Source organism: Bombina bombina, chromosome 10, assembly GCF_027579735.1.
Source record: "Bombina bombina isolate aBomBom1 chromosome 10, aBomBom1.pri, whole genome shotgun sequence".
NCBI lineage: Eukaryota > Metazoa > Chordata > Amphibia > Anura > Bombinatoridae > Bombina > Bombina bombina.
In genome coordinates, this window is record NC_069508.1 from 4,497,063 (window position 1) to 4,514,052 (window position 16,990).

Sequence of the window (16,990 nt, forward strand, 5' to 3'; positions counted from 1 at the left end):
ACCTCAAAGTAAATGCCCTCCTGGTCCAAAAACCCTCTGGACTGAATAGGATCGCTTCCATATCGCCGAGGTAGAGGTGCAGAACTGGACATGCTCCTGGTAGGCATAGGTGCAGCAGCGGAAACAGGAGCAGCCATAACTTGCGGGACACTTTGGTCCAAATGTGCAGTGAGAGTCAGCAGGGTTTGCAGGGCTAGTGCAAATTGATCCAAGCGATGATCCTGTTCATCCATCCTGGAAATGATGGCAGGTAAAGGTGGATAATTAGCACCATCAGGATTCATGGCCTTTGCTTAATGTCAGGGTGCCAGGAATCAGACTGAGATGAGAAGTGCAAAAATAATCACACCTTTATTAATATCAAAAAAGAATGAAAAGTCTACAAGTCAAATAACAAGCCAGGAGTCAAAACCAGAGCTGGTAGTCAGACGAGCCGAATCAGGAGCCGAAGCGAATAGTTAGACGAGCCGGAATCAGGAACAAGGAAAACAGCAGAGTCAGGAACAAGCCAGGGATCAGGAACCAGGAAGGACGTCAGGCAGCCAGGTAATACACAGGAACTCTCACAAACAGGTCTGAGACAACGCAAGGACAAAGCATACTGAACAGAGGTCCTTTAAATAATAAGTGATGACTTCACAATTCTGAGACTGCATCCTGTCTCACACGGATGATGCACACCAGTCTGGCCATAAAAGGAAATGCAGGAAATGAGCAGCATCCCCCACAATGCACCATAGTCGGGAAGAGAGGTGAGTAAAATGGCTGCCAGCAGCACATGGCAAACAAAACAGGGAACAAACCCTGACAGTGTGATATTCCCAACAGTAATTAATGATGATCCGTGGACTCACTGTGTCAAGAATGAAATACATTTATCAGTTAAGCATAAATTTAGTTTTTCTCATGATTGGATGCACCTGTCTATGAAGTTCAAGGCTTAATGGGCTCACCAAACCAATTGTGTGTTCCAATTAATCAGTGCTAGATAGTTAGTTATTCAAATCAACAAAATGACAAGGGTGCCCAAATGTATGCACCTGTCTTAATTTCGTTTTGATGCATATTGCACATTTTCTGTTAATCCAATAAACCTCATTTCACTACTGAAATATTACTGTGTCCTTCAGTTATTTGATAGATCAAATGAAATTGCTGATCCCAAAACCCATTTGTTTATAAATGAAAATCATGGAAATTGTCAGGGGTGCCTAAACTTTTGCATACGACTGTATATGTGAGGTATGCTGTGTGATTATTTATATTATAAGTGTATATATTATTTATAGATGTGAGGTGCATTGTACAATGATTTATATTATATGTGTATATATTTTTTATAGATGTGAGGTGCATTGTGTGATTATTTATATTATAAGTGTATATATTATTTATAGATGTGAGGTTCTTTATGTGATTATATATATATTTTATGTGTACATATTATGAATATATGTGAGGTGCATTGTGTGATTATTTATATTATATGTGTATATATTATTTATATATGTGAGGTTCTTTATGTAATTATATATATATTTTATGTGTATATATTATGTATATATGTGAGGTGCATTGTATGATTATTTATATTATAAGTGTATATATTATTTATAGATGTGAGGTTCTTTATGTGATTATATATATTTTATGTGTATATATTATGTATATATGTGAGGTGCATTGTGTGATTATTTATATTATATGAGTATATATTATTTATATATGTGAGGTGCATTGTGTGATTATTTATATTATATGAGTATATATTATGTATATATGTGATGTGCATTGTGTGATTATTTATATTATATGTGTATATATTATGTATATATGTGAGGTGCATTGTGTGATTATTTATATTATAAGTGTATATATTATGTATATATGTGATGTGCATTGTGTGATTATTTATATTATAAGTGTATATATTATGTATATATGTGAGGTTCATTGTGTGATTATTTATATTATATGTCTATATATTATGTATATATGTGAGGTGCATTGTGTGATTATTTATATTATATGTGTATATATTATGTATATATGTGAGGTGCATTGTGTGATTATTTATATTATATGTGTATATATTATGTATAGATGTGAGGTGCATTGTGTGATTATTTATATTATATGTGTATATATTATGTATATATGTGATGTGCATTGTGTGATTATTTATATTATATGTGTATATATTATGTATATATGTGAGGTGCATTGTGTGATTATTTATATTATAAGTGTATATATTATGTATATATGTGAGGTGCATTGTGTTATTATTTATATCATATGTGTATATATTATTTATATGTGTGAGGTGCATTTGTGATTATTTATATTATATGTGTATATATTATGTATATATGTGATGTGCATTGTGTGATTATTTATATTATAAGTGTATATATTATGTATATATATGAGGTGCATTGTGTGATTATTTATATTATATGAGTATATATTATTTAAATATGTGAGGTGCATTGTGTGATTATTTATATTATATATGTATATATTATTTATATATGTGAGGTGCATTGTGTGATTATTTATATTATATGAGTATATATTATTTATATATGTGAAGTGCATTGTCATGTGAGACTCATCAGTATCTTTTCTGTCTTGCAGGGACATACGAGGATCTGGATAATAAGGTGACACATTGTGTGATTTATTAATTAACATATAAAAACATGAAAATATGTTACCAATAACTTCACTTGACCCAAACCAACAACTTCACTTGACCCAAACCGATTACTCCACTTAAAGGGATAGGAAAGTAAAAAATAAATAGGAAGAATAGGAGAATATGAGCGCTATTGATATAACTTGTAATATGAGCACAAGATTAGGAGCACTATTGATATAACTTGTAATATGAGCACAAGATTAGGAGCACTATTGATATAACTTGTAATATGAGCACAAGATTAGGAGCACTATTGGTATAACTTGTAATATGAGCACAAGAATATGAGCGCTATTGATTTAACTTGTAATATGAGCACAAGAATAGGAGCGCTAGTGATATAACTTGTAATATGAGCACAAGAATAGGAGCGCTAGTGATATAACTTGTAATATGAGCACAAGAATAGGAGAGCTATTGATATAACTTGTAATATGAGCACAAGAATAGGAGCACTATTGATATAACTTGTAATATGAGCACATAAATAGGAGCGCTAATGATATAACCTGTAATATGAGCACAAGAATAGGAACACTATTGATATAACTTGTAATATGAGCACATGAATAGGAGTACTATTGATATAACCTATAATATGAGCACAAGAATTTACAACACTATTGATATAACTTGTAATATGAGCACAAGAATAGGACCGCTAGTGATATCAGTTGTAATATAAGCACATGAATAGGAGCACTATTGATATAACTTGTAATATGAGCACAAGAATAGGAGCGCTAGTGATATAATTTGTAATATGAGCACAAGAATAGGAGCGCTAGTGATATAACCTGTAATATGAGCACAAGAATAGGAGCGCTAGTGATATAACCTGTAATATGAGCACGAGAATAGGAGCACTAGTGATATAACTTGTAATAAGAGCACAAGAATAGGAGCGCTAGTGATATAACTTGTAATATGAGCGCAAGAATACGAGCGCTATTGATATAACTTGAAATATGAGCACAAGAATAGGAGCACTATTGATATAACTTGTAATATGAGCACAAGAAAAGGAGCGCTATTGATATAACTTGTAATATGAGCACAAGATTAGGAGCACTATTGATATAACTTATAATATGAGCACAAGAATAGGAGCGCTAGTGATATAACTTGTAATATGAGCACAAGAATAGGAGCGCTAGTGATATAACTTGTAATATGAGCACAAGAAAAGGAGTGCTATTGATATAACTAGTAATATGAGCACAAGAATAGGAACACTATTGATATAACTTTAATATGAGCACAAGAATAGGAGCACTATTGATGTAACTTGTAATATGAGCACATGAATAGGAGCACTATTGATATAACCTGTAAAAATAAGCACATGAATAGAAGCGGTATTGATGTAACTTGTAATAAGAGCACAAGAATAGGAGCTCTAGTGATATAACTTGTAATATGAGCACAAGAATAGGAGCACTATTAATGTAACTTGTAATATAAGCACAAGAATAGGAGCGCTAGTGATATAACCTGTAAAATAAGCACATGAATAGGAGCGCTATTGATTTAACTTGTAATATGAGCACAACAATAGGAGCACTATTGATATAACTTGTAATAAAAACACAAGAATAGGAGCGTTATTGATACAACTTGTAATAAGAGCACAAGAATAGGAGCGTTATTGATACAACTTGTAATATGAGCACAAGAATATGAGCGCTATTGATTTAACTTGTAATATGAGCACAAGAATAGGAGCGCTAGTGATATAACTTGTAATATAAGCACAAGAATAGGAGCGCTATTGATGTAACTTGTAATATGAGCACATGAATAGGAGCGCTAGTGATGTAACTTGTAATATGAGCACAAGAATAGGAGCGCTATTGATTTAACTTGTAATATGAGCACAAGAATAGGAGCACTATTGATATAACCTGTAAAATAAGCACATGAATAGGAGCACTATTGATGTAACCTGTAATAAGAGCACAAGAATAGGAGCGCTATTGATGTAACTTGTAATATAAGCACAAGAATAGAAGCTCTATTGATTTAACTTGTAATATGAGCACATGAATAGGAGCGCTAGTGATGTAACTTGTAATATGAGCACAAGAATAGGAGCGCTATTGATTTAACTTGTAATATGAGCACAAGAATAGGAGCGCTATTGATATAACTTGTAAAATGAGCACAAGTGTAGGAGCGCTAGTGATATAACTTGTAATATGAGCACAAGAATAGGAGCGCTATTGATATAACTTGTAATATCAGCACAAGAGTAGGAGCGATATTGATTTAACTTGTAATATGAGCACAAGAATGGGAGAGCTAGTGATATAACTTGTAATATAAGCACAAGAATAGGAGCGTAAGTGATATAACTTGTAATATGAGCACAAGAATAGGAGTGCTAGTGATATAACTTGTAATATAAGCACAAGAATAGGAGCACTATTGATATAACTTGTAATATGAGCACAAGAATAGGAGCGTTATTGATACAACTTGGAATATGAGCACAAGAATATGAGCGCTATTGATTTAACTTGTAATATGAGCACAAGAATAGGAGCGCTAGTGATATAACTTGTAATATAAGCACAAGAATAGGAGCGCTATTGATGTAACTTGTAATATGAGCACATGAATAGGAGCGCTAGTGATGTAACTTGTAATATGAGCACAAGAATAGGAGCGCTATTGATTTAACTTGTAATATGAGCACAAGAATAGGAGCACTATTGATATAACCTGTAAAATAAGCACATGAATAGGAGCACTATTGATGTAACCTGTAATATAAGCACAAGAATAGAAGCTCTATTGATTTAACTTGTAATATGAGCACATGAATAGGAGCGCTAGTGATGTAACTTGTAATATGAGCACAAGAATAGGAGCGCTATTGATTTAACTTGTAATATGAGCACAAGAATAGGAGCGCTATTGATATAACTTGTAATATGAGCACAAGAATAGGAGCGCTATTGATATAACTTGTAAAATGAGCACAAGTATAGGAGCGCTAGTGATATAACTTGTAATATGAGCACAAGAATAGGAGCGCTATTGATATAACTTGTAATATCAGCACAAGAGTAGGAGCGATATTGATTTAACTTGTAATATGAGCACAAGAATGGGAGAGCTAGTGATATAACTTGTAATATAAGCACAAGAATAGGAGCGTAAGTGATATAACTTGTAATATGAGCACAAGAATAGGAGTGCTAGTGATATAACTTGTAATATAAGCACAAGAATAGGAGCACTATTGATATAACTTGTAATATGAGCACAAGATTAGGAGCACTATTGATATAACTTGTAATATGAGCACAAGAATAGGAGCACTATTAATGTAACTTGTAATATGAGCACAAGAATAGGAGCACTAGTGATATAACTTGTATTATGAGCACAAGAATAGGAGCGCTAGTGATGTAACTCCAAATACGAGCACAAGAATAGGAACGCTATTGATATAACTTGTAATTTGAGCACAAGAATAGGAACGCTATTGATATAACGTAATATCAGCACAAGAATAGGAGCGCTAGTGATGTAACTTGTAATACGAGCACAAGAATAGGAGCGCTATTGATATAACTTGTAATATGAACACAAGAATAGGAACGCTATTGATATAACTTGTAATATGAGCACAATAATAAGAGCGCTAGTGATATAACTTGTAATATGAGCACAAGAATAGGAGCGCAAGTGATATAACTTGTAATATGAGCACAAGAATAGGAGCGCTATTGATTTAACTTGTAATATGAGCACAAGAATAGGAACGCTAGTGATGTAACTTGTAATATGAGCACAAGAATAGGAACGCTATTGATGTAACTTGTAATATGAGCACAAGAATAGGAGCGCTATTGATATAACTTGTAATATGAACACAAGATTAGGAACGCTATTGATATAACTTGTAATATGAGCACAAGAATAGGAACGCTATTGATATAACATGTAATATGAGCACAAGAATAGGAGCGCTAGTGATATAACTTGTAATATGAGCACAAGAATAGGAGCACTATTGATTTAACTTGTAATATGAGCACAAGAATAGGAGCGCTAGTGATATAACTTGGAATATGAGCACAAGAATAGGAGCGCTATTGATATAACTTGTAATATGAGCACAAGAATTGGAGCGCTATTGATATAATTTGTAATATGAGCACAAGAATAGGAGCGCTAGTGATCTAACTTGTAATATGAGCACAAGAATAGGAGCGCTATTGATATAATTTGTAATATGAGCACAAGAATAGGAGCGCTAGTGATATAACTTGTAATATGAGCACAAGAATAGGAGCGCTATTGATATAACTTGTAATATCAGCACAAGAATAGGAGCCCTAGTGATATAACTTGTAATATGAGCACATGAATAGGAGCGCTATTGATATAACCTGTAAAATAAGCACAAGAATAGGAGCGCTAGTGATATAACTTGTAATATGAACACAAGAATAGGAGTGCTAGTGATATAACTTGTAATATGAGCACAAGAATAGGAGCGCTAGTGATATAACTTGTAATATAAGCACAAGAATAGGAGCGCTAGTGATATAACTTGTAATATGAGCACAAGAATAGGAGCGCTATTGATATAACTTGTAATATGAGCACAAGAATAGGAGTACTAGTGATATAACTTGTAATATGAGCACAAGAATAGGAGCGCTAGTGATATAACCTGTAATATGAGCACAAGAATAGGAGCGCTAGTGATATAACTTGTAATATAAGCACAAGAATAGGAGCGCTAGTGATATAACTTGTAATATGAGCACAAGAATAGGAGCGCTATTGATATAACTTGTAATATGAGCACAAGAATAGTAGCGCTAGTGATATAACTTGTAATATGAGCACAAGAATAGGAGCGCTATTGATATAACTTGTAATATCAGCGCAAGAATAGGAGCCCTAGTGATATAACTTGTAATATGAGCACATGAATAGGAGCGCTAGTGATATAACCTGTAAAATAAGCACATGAATAGGAGCGCTAGTGATATAACTTGTAATATAAGCACAAGAATAGGAGCGCTAGTGATATAACTTGTAATATGAACACAAGAATAGGAGTGCTAGTGATATAACTTGTAATATGAGCACAAGAATAGGAGCGCTAGTGATATAGCTTGTAATATAAGCACAAGAATAGGAGCGCTAGTGATATAACTTGTAATATGAGCACAAGAATAGGAGCGCTATTGATATAACTTGTAATATGAGCACAAGAATAGGAGCGCTAGTGATATAACCTGTAATATGAGCACAAGAATAGGAGCGCTAGTGATATAACTTGTAATATGAGCACAAGAATAGTAGCGCTATTGATATAACCTGTAATATGAGCACAAGAATAGGAGCACTAGTGATATAACTTGTAATATGAGCACAAGAATAGGAGCACTAGTGATATAACCTGTAATATGAGCACAAGAATAGGAGCGCTAGTGATATAACTTGTAATATGAGCACAAGAATAGGAGCGCTATTGATATAACTTGTAATATGAGCACAAGAATAGGAGCGCTATAGATATAACTTGTAATATGAGCACAAGAATAGGAGCGCTATTGATATAACTTGTAATATGAGCACAAGAATAGGAGCGCTAGTGATGTAACTTGTAATATGAGCACAAGAATAGGAGCGCTAGTGATATAACTTGTAATATGAGCACAAGAATAGGAGCGCTATTGATATAACTTTTAATATGAGCACAAGAATAGGAGCGCTAGTGATATAACTTGTAATATGAGCACAAGAATAGGATCGCTATTGATATAACTTGTAATATCAGCACAAGAATAGGAGCTCTAGTGATATAACTTGTAATATGAGCACATGAATAGGAGCGCTATTGATATAACCTGTAAAATAAGCACATGAATAGGAGCGCTAGTGATATAACTTGTAATATAAGCACAAGAATAGGAGCGCTAGTGATATAACTTGTAATATGAGCACAAGAATAGGAGTGCTAGTGATATAACTTGTAATATGAGCACAAGAATAGGAGCGCTAGTGATATAACTTGTAATATAAGCACAAGAATAGGAGCGCTAGTGATATAACTTGTGATATGAGCACAAGAATAGGAGCGCTATTGATATAACTTGTAATATGAGCACAAGAATAGGAGTGCTAGTGATATAACTTGTAATATGAGCACAAGAATAGGAGCACTAGTGATATAACTTGTAATATGAGCACAAGAATAGGAGCGCTATAGATATAACTTGTAATATGAGCACAAGAATAGGAGCGCTATTGATATAACTTGTAATATGAGCACAAGAATAGGAGCGCTATTGATATAACTTGTAATATGAGCACAAGAATAGGAGCGCTATTGATATAACTTGTAATATGAGCACAAGAATAGGAGCGCTATTGATATAACTTGTAATATGAGCACATGAAAAGGAGTGCTAGTGATATAACCTGTAAATAAAATGAGCACAAGAATAGGAGCGCTATTGATATAATTTGTAATATGAGCACAAGAATAGGAGCTCTAGTGATATAACTTGTAATATGAGCACATGAATTGGAGTGCTATTGATATAACCTGTAAAATAAGCACATGAATAGGAGCGCTATTGATATAACTTGTAATATGAGCACAAAAATAGGAGCGCTATTGATATAACTTGTAATATGAGCACAAGAATAGGAGCGCTATTGATATAACTTGTAATATGAGCACAAGAATAGGAGCACTAGTGATATAACTTGTAATATGAGCACAAGAATAGGAGCGCTATTGATATAACTTGTAATATGAGCACAAGAATAGGAGTGCTAGTGATATAACTTTTAATTTGAGCACAAGAATAGGAGCGCTAGTGATATAACTTGTAATATGAGCACAAGAATAGGAGCGCTAGTGATATAACCTGTAATATGAGCACAAGAATAGGAGCGCTATTGATATAACTTGGAATATGAGCACAAGAATAGGAGCGCTATTGATATAACTTGTAATATGAGCACAAGAATAGGAGCGCTAGTGATATAACTTGTAATATGAGCACATGAATAGGAGCGCTAGTGATATAACTTGTAATATGAGCACAAGAATAGTAGCGCTATTGATATAACCTGTAATATGAGCACAAGAATTGGAGCGCTATTGATATAACTTGTAATATGAGCACAAGAATAGGAGCGCTAGTGATATAACTTGTAATATAAGCACAAGAATAGGAGCGCTAGTGATATAACTTGTAATATGAGCGCAAGAATAGGAGCGCTAGTGATATAACTTGTAATATGAGCACAAGAATAGTAGCGCTATTGATATAACCTGTAATAAGAGCACAAAAATAGGAGCGCTATTGATATAACCTGTAATATGAGCACAAGATTAGGAGCACTAGTGATATAACTTGTAATATGAGCACAAGATTAGGAGCACTACTGATATAACTTGTAATATGAGCACAAGAATAGGAGGGCTAGTGATATAACTTGTAATATGAGCACAAGATTAGGAGCACTAGTGATATAACTTGTAATATGAGCACAAGAATAGGAGCACTAGTGATATAGAAATAGAAGAAAAACAAAGAGCGCATCCGGATTCAAGTGAGTTTTATTCATAAATACATGTATGACACACAAACAGTATTGCACAAAAAAGCATGTAGTAGGTGAGGAGTACAGTTCACTGCTGACCGGAACAATCACCACAAGCCCACCAGGTGATGTCAGCAGCCTAACAACAGATATATTGTACAAATACACTCACAATCCACCAGTGAGGTGTAACAGATACCCCAACGCGTTTCCCCCGTTTAACGAACGGGCTTTATCAAGAGGACAGTTAAATCTAACCTGTAGTACTGTTTCTAATATAGGTGTTACATACCAATCAGATTACAATTCAGGTGATTGGGTTACACACCCCTTTTGGTGTATTGCCTAAATTTAACCCATTCAGTTCATTACTCCACAGGATAATGAAAACTATGTTAAAATACATAAACTATTATCTGTAAAAGTACACACATATATTTATGCATATTCATAAAGTTAAAAAACATTTCTATAACACATAAAAACATCATAAAAATACATACAATTAAAAAACAGACAAAAGGAACCTATATCATATCCCAGATATAAATGCATATGAAACTTTTATATGTGAACCATAGAATACAATTACATGTGTGCTGCAACATCTATGTCAATGTTTAACCCTAATGGTGTTAGGCAGTTCATTTTGTATATCCACAAGGTTTCTAATTTGCGCAGCTTCAAAAGTCTATTTTTCTCTTTAGGGGGTACCCAATCTATCACTTGTATGCGTAGACTACTGGGGTCACAATTATGTACCTCCGTGAAATGTCTAGGCACACTATGTTTAGGATATTTCTCAGTGATGTTGTACACATGTTCATAGAGTCTCCTTTTTATTTTTATTTTTGTGCGGCCTATATAAAAAAGGCCACACCCACATTCAAGGAGATACACTACAAAAGTAGAATGACAGTTACTCCTAACATTAATATTAAACTCTTGTGAGTGATCAGAGTTTGTGAATGTGGTTGAACTGTTGATGTGTTGACACATCACACACTTAGGTTTACCGCATTTAAAAGTTCCTTTTTTAACGATTAGCCAACTAGACTTTTTATTACCACTTTCCATTTGATTCTTCAGTCTACTGGGGGCTAGAATAATCTTTAAATTTCTACTCTTTTTGAAAATTAACTCAGGATGATTCCCTAATTGGTTTCCTAGAATGGGATCTGCCTTAAGAATAGGCCAGTGCTTATTGAGGATCCTCCTAATTTGTTTAGATCCTTCATTGTATGTTGTTATAAACCTGATGGCAGTCTCCCCTTGCTCCTTTTCATTTTGTTTTTTGTTTTTATTTTTAAGCAAGTCTTCTCTATTCTTTTGTAAAGCTTTTTCTTTTGCGTCTTCTAATAATTTCTTATCATAACCTTTCTGAATTAGTTAATTTTCTAGAATTTTAGATTCCCTCTGGAAGTTGGTTTCGTGTGTGCAATTTCTGCGCATACGAAGGAACTGGCTGTATGGAATATTCTGTTTCCAGCTTTTTTTATGTGCGCTGGAATAATCTATAAAACTATTCCTTTCAGTCTTTTTTCTGAAGTTAGTAACTGCGATTTTATTATATTCATCCCTGTATAAAATCAAGTCCAGAAAGTCAGTGGAAACATTTGATTGGTTACCAGTGAATTTCAAATTGAATTCATTGTTATTAATATAACCATAGAATTCCTGGATCTCCGCTTCATTGCCCCGCCATAATATAATAATATCGTCGATAAAACGACTATATTGGATAATGTTTTTCTCGAATAGGAGTGCTAGTGATATAACTTGTAATATGAGCACAAGAATAGGAGCGCTAGTGATATAACTTGTAATATGAGCACAAGAATAGGAGCGCTAGTGATATAACCTGTAATATGAGCACAAGATTAGGAGCGCTAGTGATATAACTTGTAATATAAGCACAAGAATAGGAGCGCTAGTGATATAACTTGTAATATGAGCGCAAGAATAGGAGCGCTAGTGATATAACTTGTAATATGAGCACAAGAATAGGAGCGCTATTTATATAACTTGTAATATGAGCACAAGAATAGGAGCGCTATTGATATAACTTGTAATATGAACACAAGAATAGGAGCGCTATTGATATAACTTGTAATATGAACACAAGAATAGGAACGCTATTGATATAACTTGTAATATGAGCACAAGAATAGGAACGCTATTGATATAACATGTAATATGAGCACAAGAATTGGAGCGCTAGTGATATAACTTGTAATATGAGCACAAGAATAGGAGCGCTATAGATATAACTTGTAATATAAGCACAAGAATAGGAACGCTATTGATATAACTTGTAATATGAACACAAGAATAGGAGCGCTAGTGATATAACTTGTAATATGAGCACAAGAATGGGAGCGCTAGTGATGTAACTTGTAATATGAGCACAAGAATAGGAGCGCTATTGATATAACTTGTAATATGAGCACAAGAATAGGAGCGCTATTGATATAACTTGTAATATGAGCACAAGAATAGGAGCGCTATTGATATAACTTGTAATATGAACACAAGAATAGGAACGCTATTGATATAACTTGTAATATGAGCACAAGAATAGGAACGCTATTGATATAACATGTAATATGAGCACAAGAATAGGAGCGCTATTGATATAACTTGTAATATGAACACAAGAATAGGAGCGCTATTGATATAACTTGTAATATGAACACAAGAATAGGAACGCTATTGATATAACTTGTAATATGAGCACAAGAATAGGAACGCTATTGATATAACATGTAATATGAGCACAAGAATAGGAACACTAGTGATGTAACTTTTAATGCGAGCACAAGAATAGGGGCGCTATTGATATAACTTGTAATATGAACACAAGCATAGGAACGCTATTGATATAACTTGTAATATGAGCACAATAATATGAGCGCTAGTGATATAACTTGTAATATGAGCACAAGAATAGGAGCGCCAGTGATATAACTTGTAATATGAGCACAAGAATAGGAGCGCTATTGATTTAACTTGTAATATGAGCACAGGAATAGGAGCGCCAGTGATATAACTTGTAATATGAGCACAAGAATAGGAGCGCTATTGATTTAACTTGTAATATGAGCACAGGAATAGGAGCGCTAGTGATATAACTTGTAATATGAGCACAAGAATAGGAGCGCTATTGATATAACTTGTAATATGAGCACAAGATTTGGAGCGCTATTGATATAACTTGTAATATGAGCACAAGAATAGGAGCGCTAGTGATAAAACCTGTAATATGAGCACAAGAATAGGAGCGCTAGTGATATAACTTGTAATATGAGCACAAGAATAGGAGCGCTATTGATATAACTTGTAATATGAGCACAAGAATAGGAGCGCTAGTGATATAACTTGTAATATGAGCACAAGAATAGGAGCGCTAGTGATATAACTTGTAATATGGGCACAAGAATAGGAGCCCTAGTGATATAACTTGTAATATGAGCACAAGAATAGGAGGGCTAGTGATATAACCTGTAATATGAGCACAAGAATAGGAGCGCTAGTGATGTAACTTGTAATATGAGCACAAGAATAGGAACGCTATTGATGTAACTTGTAATATGAGCACAAGAATAGGAGCGCTATTGATTTAATATGAGCACAAGAATAGGAGCGCTATTGATTTAATATGAGCACAAGAATAGGAGCGCTAGTGATATAACTTGTAATGTGAGCACAAGAATAGGAGCGCTAGTGATATAACTTTTAATATGAGCACAAGAATAGGAGCGCTAGTGATATAACTTGTAATATGAGCACAAGAATAGGAGCGCTAGTGATATAACTTGTAATATGAGCACAAGAATAGGAGCGCTAGTGATATAACTTGTAATATGAGCACAAGAATAGGAGCGCTAGTGATATAACTTGTAATATGAGCACAAGAATAGGAGCGCTAGTGATATAACTTGTAATATGAGCACAAGAATAGGAGCGCTAGTGATATAACTTGTAATAAGAGCACAAGAATAGGAGGGCTATTGATATAATTTGTAATATGAGCACAAGAATAGGAGCGCTAGTGATATAACTTGTAATATAAGCACAAGAATAGGAGCGCTAGTGATATAACTTGTAATATGAGCACAAGAATAGGAGCGCTAGTGATATAACTTGTAATAAGAGCACAAGAATAGGAGGGCTATTGATATAATTTGTAATATGAGCACAAGAATAGGAGCGCTAGTGATATAACTTGTAATATAAGCACAAGAATAGGAGCGCTAGTGATATAACTTGTAATATGAGCACAAGAATAGGAGCGCTAGTGATATAACTTGTAATAAGAGCACAAGAATAGGAGCACTAGTGATATAACTTGTAATATGAGCACAAGAATAGGAGCGCTAGTGATATAACTTGTAATATGAGCACAAGAATAGGAGCGCTAGTGATATAACTTGTAATATGAGCACAAGAATAGGAGCGCTAGTGATATAACCTGTAATATGAGCACAAGAATAGGAGCACTAGTGATATAACTTGTAATATGAGCACAAGAATAGGAGCGCTAGTGATATAACTTGTAATATAAGCACAAGAATAGGAGCGCTAGTGATAAAACCTGTAATATGAGCACAAGAATAGGAGCGCTAGTGATATAACTTGTAATAAGAGCACAAGAATAGGACCGCTAGTGATATAACTTGTAATATGAGCACAAGAATAGGACCGCTAGTGATATAACTTGTAATAAGAGCACAAGAATAGGAGCGCTAGTGATATAACTTGTAATAAGAGCACAAGAATAGGAGCGCTAGTGATATAACTTGTAATAAGAGCACAAGAATAGGACCGCTAGTGATATAACTTGTAATATGAGCACAAGAATAGGAGCGCTAGTGATATAACTTGTAATATGAGCACAAGAATAGGAGCGCTATTGATATAACCTGTAATATGAGCACAAGAATAGGAGCGCTAGTGATATAACTTGTAATATGAGCACAAGAATAGGAGCGCTAGTGATATAACTTGTAATATGAGCACAAGAATAGGAGCGCTATTGATATAACCTGTAATATGAACACAAGAATAGGAGCGCTAGTGATATAACTTGTAATATGAACACAAGAATAGGAGCTCTAGTGATATAACTTGTAATATGAGCACAAGAATAGGAGCGCTAGTGATATAACTTGTAATATGAGCACAAGAATAGGAGCGCTATTGATGTAACTTGTAATATGAGCACAAGAATAGGAGCGCTATTGATATAACTTGTAATATGAGCACAAGAATAGGAGCGCTATTGATGTAACTTGTAATATGAGCACAAGAATAGGAGCGCTATTGATATAACTTGTAATATGAGCACAAGAATTGGAGCACTAGTGATATAACCTGTAATATGAGCACAAGAATAGGAGCGCTAGTGATATAACCTGTAATATGAGCACAAGAATAGGAGCGCTATTGATATAACTTGTAATATGAGCACAAGAATAGGAGCGCTATTGATGTAACTTGTAATATGAGCACAAGAATAGGAGCGCTATTGATTTAATATGAGCACAAGAATAGGAGCGCTATTGATTTAATATGAGCACAAGAATAGGAGCGCTATTGATTTAATATGAGCACAAGAATAGTAGCGCTATTGATTTAATATGAGCACAAGAATAGGAGCGCTATTGATTTAATATGAGCACAAGAATAGGAGCGCTATTGATTTAATAAGAGCACAAGAATAGGAGCGCTATTGATGTAACTTGTAATATGAGCACAAGAATAGGAGTGCTAGTGATATAACTTGTAATATGAGCACAAGAATAGGAGCGCTATTGATTTAATATGAGCACAAGAATAGGAGCGCTATTGATTTAATATGAGCACAAGAATAGGAGCGCTGTTGATTTAATATGAGCACAAGAATAGGAGCGCTATTGATAGACCACAACTGTTTGTTAGTTATGCCCCCCACCACACACCTAACTGGGATTCTTTCTATTTCAGATGCACAGTGAATCCCTTGCGCTCTTTGTCTTTATCTTCGGGAATCTGGCTTTTCTCATCTCCCTCCTGGTGGGGATCAGGGGTTCCTAAGAACATTTCAGGGACTTTTCTTCCACAAACTGAGATCCTTGAGGAGTGACTGCAGATGTCGGACATTTCTGTACCTTGTCTGCTATGACCCTGCAAAAGTGTGTGACAAATAGATTGTTTATAATGACAACATCACTAATAAAATAACAGCTGGTGCAGTTGCTGGGAATAAAGAAGCTGAACAGGCTGTAATCAGTAGCTTATGTTTTATATAACAAGAATAACTATTTGCCAATAAAACATTATCGTATTTACCTAAGGGATTAAAGACCTACGCTTCCAGTTATTGATGTAAACTACAATTAACTAAAGGGGAAATAAAACAACAAACTGTATAAGTGACACCTTTATTGGACAAAGCACTATGGCTCCTTCATCAATAAAATAATAAACATCAAGACAAAGGGATGACCATGAAGATTACATTTATGAAACAGAACCGACAACTTATTAACAGCGATGGCGGCAAGTGAGTCACTAGTCTACTCAAGACAACGAGAGGCCCCATGGAGCCCAAGACAATGTGTTGTAGGGAGGTCTTATGACCCACTTACCTGTGAAGGGCACGCTAGGCACAAACCTAGGGCTTAAGGCGCTTCACATCAGCCTGGCCATCATTCC

General features: G+C 34.5%; 1 protein-coding gene across 1 annotated transcript in view; it reads left to right on the forward strand.

Annotated features, from left to right (window-relative positions):
- The window catches only part of LOC128641155 (putative ferric-chelate reductase 1), a 153,173-nt gene extending 136,536 nt beyond the window's left edge, over positions 1-16,637 (forward strand). Inside the window, exons 14-15 of the mRNA XM_053693722.1 lie at positions 2,641-2,666; positions 16,280-16,637. Of these exons, the coding sequence (XP_053549697.1) occupies positions 2,641-2,666; positions 16,280-16,369 (116 nt within the window). The 3' untranslated portion in view covers positions 16,370-16,637. The remainder of the gene's footprint in view (positions 1-2,640; positions 2,667-16,279) is intronic.
- The last annotated feature ends 353 nt before the right edge of the window (positions 16,638-16,990 follow it).